The 7,366-nt window shown below is 31.2% G+C and overlaps 1 protein-coding gene across 1 annotated transcript in view; it reads right to left on the reverse strand.

The window, feature by feature from the left end:
- Positions 1-7,366, reverse strand: part of boi (brother of ihog) — a 69,663-nt gene that overhangs the window by 25,662 nt on the left and 36,635 nt on the right. The window contains exon 2 of the mRNA XM_014435297.2: positions 6,923-6,989. Within this exon, the coding sequence (XP_014290783.1) occupies positions 6,923-6,980 (58 nt within the window). The 5' untranslated portion in view covers positions 6,981-6,989. The remainder of the gene's footprint in view (positions 1-6,922; positions 6,990-7,366) is intronic.

Consider the following 7,366-nt stretch of genomic DNA (forward strand, 5'->3'; position numbering starts at 1 on the left):
TTCTGTTTTTAAAGGCTGGTTGGTGATATGTTTGTTTTTGTAAAAACATTTTTAACAAATAGTTATAGCCTTTTGTTTGAATCATTATCTCTCTTCCCCCCTCCCAATAAAAAAAGTAATAAAACAAAAATTTCCTTTTTTCTTTCCAAATGAGGATGTTATAGCCTTCTGTATTTTATTTTCCTTTTCTTCTCTTTCGGAATTATCCACTCCCAACTCTGGCTTAACCGTTTCCCATCGGTATTTTAACTTCACTTGTATTAGCAGTAAAACAGTAATAAATTTATCTAATGTATGTTTTATGCTTTTACCGCACCCACAGCTAGATGTTAATTTTAGTTCCATTGACGCTCACGCACACATCCTAAACCTGCTAGCAAAGTTTCGCTGTAAATATGTATGACAACTAGCTTAGATCTCATTATTAACTTGACCTAGGTTCGAAAAAAAAATTATTATTATCTACAAGTCAGAAATATCTCAATTGATGAATTACACGATGGAAGTGGAATGGTACAATATCATCTCAAAATGTGACGAGTAAAATGAAAGAAAAAATCAATTTTTAAATGCATATTATGCCAAGAAGGAATCTAATTTCAGGCTTAATATTCGTATAATATATATACTATATACTACAATATAATTATATAATATAATACGTATAATATATAATATGCGGATCTAGGTCTTAAGAAATCTGTAAGTCTTCAAAAATAAAAAAATCTTTTATAATCAATGAATTTGAAAAAAATCCAAGTTTTGATTTTTTATGTCTTTGCCGGGACCAAGTTTAAAAATCTGTTTGTTTGTTTATTAAACAGAGACTATCTATTTTGTGTAATACTGCTATGTAAATTCCATGAGGGTGTGTTATACTAGTAAGTGTGTAATAAAATTTACTAAAAATTGATTTTTTATGACCATATAAATTATACTATTACTCCTGCGGCAGGGAAGAGAAGTCAAGGAATCCGACTTGCAGACTACAATTATTTTAATTATCCATCATTCAAAATTAAATGTACCAAACAAAATTTTAACAGAAGAAATTTTTAAATTATAAATTTATTTTATGTTATATCTTCCTTCTAGCGCACTACGTGTACACACATGGCGTTCAGTGTAATCATGTTCGTTTCTTATAATAATAATACCTGTTTCATAGATTTACGCCACATATTTTAAAGATGTTAGGAATATTTATTTGTTTTATAGAGGAAGCATAATATTATTATAAAAAAGCGGTGTCAATGTTGTTTGGGGTTTAAACGGGGAAGTGTGTTTTTGTGGACCCTCATTAGAGATGTCAACGAGTTTGTCTTGTCAGTGGAGGGGCGTCTGCTACCTGCCTTCGCCCGAGCTACTATCTTGGTTCACGTCTCTTCTAAATCATTTGTTATTCTTTGGAATGTTCATTCCTCTTGATTTATAAGCACTGAATATAAAACTTAATATTTCTATATGGAATATCGTTTCTCTTTATTTCAATGTTTTATGAGAATAGAGTTTAAAGGCGGATCTACATGATGGCCAATTGCCGCAAATCGGAGACGTAAAATTACTCAGTAAACAAAGGAACCATCCAAACACCGTGTTCACATACTAGTGTTTTTCAGAGAGGCAAACATGGTGGACGTACACCATAACAGGCAAACATGTTAACCATTTTTTAAAACTTATTATATTTAACAAGTAACAACAAACAACCTACCTTCTATTTATCTTCTACCTCCTAACAGTTCTCAGTTGGAACTAAACAAAGAACAATGGTGGAGATGCTACACAAACGCTCTCATAAACCCCTTTGCATTTGTGTTCAAACACCGACTCTCAACGGATCGGCAACAAATTTAGGCCTACTCGTACCAGCCAAGCCAAATAACCCATCAACATGCTTGCAAATTCGCCACGGCTTGAAAAGCGTGGAAAGGTATCTTAATTTTGACTTTTTTGATTTTAAAATAAAAATATGCAGAATTGAAACACGATAATTCAATTAACTTTTCAAACCGTTTCTTGGTCATTATCAAAACCTACTAAAAATTTCTAAATTGTTTATTCTCGCACTGTCATATGTCATATTTTTAATATTATTTTTTCTTTTAGACTTATTACCCTTAAAGTCGAGGAAATCGTTTGTCGATTTTTCTTGGTTCAAAATCACTTTTAAGCACCAGGGGTTTCCCCCAATAAAGCGTACCAACTTTATAGAAGCTGGGTGTGCCCCAGAAGGGTCAACCGTCCCACGGGTCGATCCACGGCTGATAAAACAGTATAAATAATTATCTGTCACAGCTTAAGCCCGTTAGGAATCCAGCACCTTACTCACTGAGGTACCCACTAAAACACTCAAAAGGTTTATTCAACTCTACAACTTAATTTGAAGGGGATGTAGGAGAGCTTAAAACCTTAAAAGGGTGAAAAACGTGGGGGGAGTGAGAGAAAAAAAGAGAAATTAGTCCTATACGAGACACTTCTCTGATACTAGCTTTATTTACATAGAAAGGGTCAACACATTTATTCACATTGTATTTAGAGGTGTGTGAAACCTTAAAAACAGCGAAAAACATAGTGAACATTTCCGAAATCCCCAAATGCACCTCCAACACCCTGAAGGGGAATCCTGATGATCGATACGGCGTGCTATCCCTCGAAAAAATATTTGGACATCCCCAAATATTGGTTGAAATTCATCTCCACTTCAATGCAATTTTTATGTCTAAACACAGAATTATTGATCCCAAAGTCCATCTCACTTCAAGCATCCTCATCCACCACTGGTGACCTTCGATGCTAAAGTCAATAATTTTCGAGAAATATACGATTATTATCATTGTCGAAATTTGTTTCCTTTAAGTAAACCATACAAAAAAGTAGACACTAGTGTTTAGATTTTTTTTCCTGCTCTTTAATTAATATATTTAAATTTGATTTGAAATTTTTGGATGAAATTCGGAAAGCTTTGAGGTAGTAGAAAGTTGCAGACTAAAGGTATTTTAAAGTAATCGTGCAAAATATAAACTAACTGCAAAATAAAGTAAACGTAATACGGTGATTATACGCACTGAGAAACGTATAATATAATGGCAAAAGGTAAGGAAAGATGGCTAAAAGTTAAAAGTTGTTTCAGAAACATTTAAAACATAAATAAAAGGAAATAATAAGTTACTGCTACAGAGCTGCAATAAATTTACTTAACGGAAAAATGTAATACAAAATAAATAAAAACATAAAATACTTAACAAAACACACATATATAATTTTATTTTACTATTAAAAATTAACCATGCCGAAATAAAGACATAATCACTTGAACAGAATCAGATTCATCTGCAATGGAAATACAATACAGCTTTCCTTCAATTGTTCTTCTAGGGCACAATTTCACTATCGGATTTATATTGCTTATTATAAGAAGATATTTGGAAGCACCCGGTCAGATTTTTAATTGTAAAAGTTTATTATTATAAAGAAAAGAGAATACCCTTTATCTTTGGGTATATGTATTGCACGATGCATAGTTTCAAGTCAGTAGCTAATTCACGAAGCGAATTCATTTTTCAACATCAACTTAGCTCATAATTTGTTGATGATGTATAAATTCCCGCAATAGTTTTTGCATCTTCAGGATATCGAGTCTGCCGGGATAAAATATTCATTCAAGTATAATACTACTATTGGTTAAAATAGTTGATTCTGTAATTGGTTTATTTTAATTAAACTCAAGGCTTTCGACATTACTCATAACTCAAATCCCTTAAATTAATCAATTTTAAAAATTAAGTTGGTAATTGAAAATAAAAATAGTCTCCCCCACATCTTCTTTCCTCTAGCTTTATTTTCTTCCTTTTCATCACTTTCTCTCTCATAACTAAATAATTTTTGGAACATCGATGGTTCACCGTGTGTGATAATAAAAGGAATATGGAAATATAGTAAAGAAATAGTTTTACGTCTATTTAAGGTTTTATAATTTTTATTTTTATAAATGACTTTTAGAAGAAAGGAGGGGGGAGTCAGGCACTCCTGTCCTTCCCCGCTATATCCATTCATTAAAAAAAAATTGTATTGTACAATATAGTGCCGATTGTGAGAGAAACAATTTACTCAAAAAGTCGTACTGCCCAATTGCATTGGCCTTTCTAATACATAGAATATTGATTCATAATCTATATAATACATAGGCACAGTACAGTAAATTTAAAATAAATCATAGTAATATGTGAGTTTTTTATTTTATTTTATTGTATTTGTTCTTTTTTCTTTCTATATACATATTTTTTTATTATTATTTTTAATTTTTTATCTATTATTTACCTACATATATCTTAGCATAATATTCTCTCTTAGCCCAATATACCTTTCTTTTTTCCATTTTTAGAATTATAAAATTAAATAAAGTGAGCTCACTCAAACGCATAAACACTTTTCATGTTTTTCGCATCCTTTAATATAGTCTCCATAATTTTTACATTGAATTCCCAGAAGGTCCTTTATAAAACTGCTTCCTGTGTAAGGTGACATCTTTTATTAATTCATGGTCCAGAACCTTCTCTATAATTCAGCAAAGAATGGAATCTATAGCAATAGGCTTCCGGAAAGACATATTAATTATAATACCTTTGCCTTTTTTAATTAAGATTATACGCCCCTGCCTAAATGGTTCTGTCTGAATAGCTTTGGTTCATTGGCCACCTTCAGCATCATCTCCACTATTGTTTTATTGATATAAAAAATTGATTGTGCTCTTGAAAACACCACCAGGCACGTTTAATGAAGTTTATTTGATTGCTTTTATATAATATAAACCTGCATGCATAATATATTATATAATACAAACGCTCAAGTGTTATATTTATTAGTGCCATAAATACATATATTAACCGCCTCATTGTAATTCATAAAATCTCCCTTTTATGTATTCACCTATATTAATTTATCAACACCATGTTCTTGTACTACTTATATTTTGTTTTTATGGTCTAGAAGAAGAGCTCCATTGAAGGTCGAACATAAATTCAAATATGTTTATTGCGTGTTTATTTCTCTATTCCTTCGCGCCCTTCTTATTTCTACTTCGATTTAATCCAAAAACAAACATTACCACATAATCTTTTTTATAACATTTTTTAGTTATTTATATAAATATGAATTATTTTCAGTTTGAAACTGTAGGGTTTTCTAGTCCGATTTTGAAGGGTCCTCTTTCTTCATTTTCTACTTTTCTTCAACCTCAATTCTATACCGTCTCGAATTATCCACTTTCGCCACTCCATTTCCTGTACTTCGCTGTATATAGATAGAAAAGGAACTTTTCATTTACTCATTTCAAACAGTATGGTTTAGAATATAGTTGTCTTATGAATACAGGGTCCCGTTTAGAGATGTCAAAATGTACCATTTTCCATTTATTGACGTGAAAATGCTAATAAAGAAATTACATTTTATGGTTTTATATGAAAGTACTTTAAATTTTGAAAACAATACGAAACTTATGGATAAGATAAACCAGTTGTATTGAGTGCTACTAGCTTTAAGGTGTTTATCGATGGTATACATCTGATCAAATATGCCTGGATTATCAATATTTGGCATCTCAAAATATTTATGTAAGATTTCTAATGCTTTATTTACGTCACGTTTTGACACTCTATCTATTGTCTCTTCACCACTACCCTCTTCTATTTACAAAGAGGAAGAAGAGGTCACGGAAAAAATGTCGCCGGCAGTAAGCTCTTTTGAAACTAGTAATTCTCACTTATCCAGGTTACAAAGTATTAATTAACTGTTAAATTTTTTTTTTCCACTTTTTGGGGAAAATGGTCGTAAGGTAAAGTAACGAATGAAGATTTTGGTTAATAATCCGATTATACACTCGAAATTCAATTGTTAAAATATAAACAAAAAAACATTTTTGACATATGTTATAGGCCTAAATGGACAATCAATATTGTATGTATTGGTGTTTATACAAGTATATACAGGTCGGTATTAAATGTAGATTTAATAGATAGAATTATAAGAGACACAGCTCTTGTTATACCGTATACCAAATTGGAGTATCCATTGATAATAGTAGACGATATAGGACAATGGCCAGCCTGGAACTCCTCAAATCCTATCAGCCACAGAGATTGAGTGTTCCTCATCCGGTTCAGGATAGGACATTCCAAACTGACTCACCTCCACCTGACCACTAAGGAAGTGCCTTCTATATTAAATCATTATAACTACTGGAACATTGGCCACATTTTTGAGATGAGCAGCATTTTTGTAGTTTAAAACTAAACTCTGTAGCGATCCTTTCATCAGCCTTAAGAAACGATAGTACTAAAGTAGATCCAACAATATAGATAATTAATAATCCAACAATACTTATAAATAGTCCTAATAATTTCTTCAATTTATAACCTATATGAACCTGTAAGATTACTAGCAGTTTCTTCACATATTGTCATGTTTTATTATTCTGTATCATTACTTTTATTTTTATAATACAGTAGTGATTTTCAATTGAATAAAAATAAGTATTGCATAGCGGTTTCTATCGAAGTGGATTATGTTATGGGGCGTGATAAAGAACAGGAATGGAGGTGAAGTCCTAGAAACCGACATAGAGCAAAGGTTACTGAGAACGGCTGGAAGAATAAGCAGTCTAGAAATGATCTTGAGATGTAAACGGACGGGAAGGTGTAGCTTTCTCTACAACCACCTGGTCACAGCCCTCCCAATAACGGTTTACTTCCCATTATCTGCCTTCATGATAATATAAAAACATATATAGCACGAAATGTAAGGTTGTCGAAACCCATTATAATATAACAGTAGTAACCTTCAACATAGATTAGAGTTTTGCTGTGAAATAGCTAGCGACTAGACTATTGTATTTTATAATGTAATTATTAAAATATAATATTACCTGCTCCTGTCTGCGCAAGCGAGAGGCTGGAGGCGAGGAGAAACAGCAGCGATCTCATGGCCCATTCCTAACAGAAAAATAATATTATAGTTACTATAATAAATACAATAGTTTTATTATATATATATAATCGGCCTGGTAGACCTCCTTACATGGTTATTACAGTTTGATTTTTGTTTTTTTTACGGTTTAAAATGAGGATATAGTCAAGTAAAAAAGACATGAGCCATTTACAATATTATAATTATAAAAGAAGATAAATTATTAAAAATAATAATAATAATAATAATAATAGTTGTCATTAAAGAATGAAAGAGAAAAAATTAATAAACAAAAGCAAATAATATTTATAAAATTAATAAAATAAATTATTGAATTTTTAGTGAAAATGTAATTTGAGAAAAAGGAAGAGAAAAATCTAAAAAAATATTTCATAAGCTTGGT

This window comes from Halyomorpha halys, unplaced genomic scaffold (assembly GCF_000696795.3).
Source record: "Halyomorpha halys isolate HHAL.00 unplaced genomic scaffold, Hhal_1.1 Scaffold1558.1, whole genome shotgun sequence".
NCBI classification, from domain to species: Eukaryota; Metazoa; Arthropoda; class Insecta; order Hemiptera; family Pentatomidae; genus Halyomorpha; species Halyomorpha halys.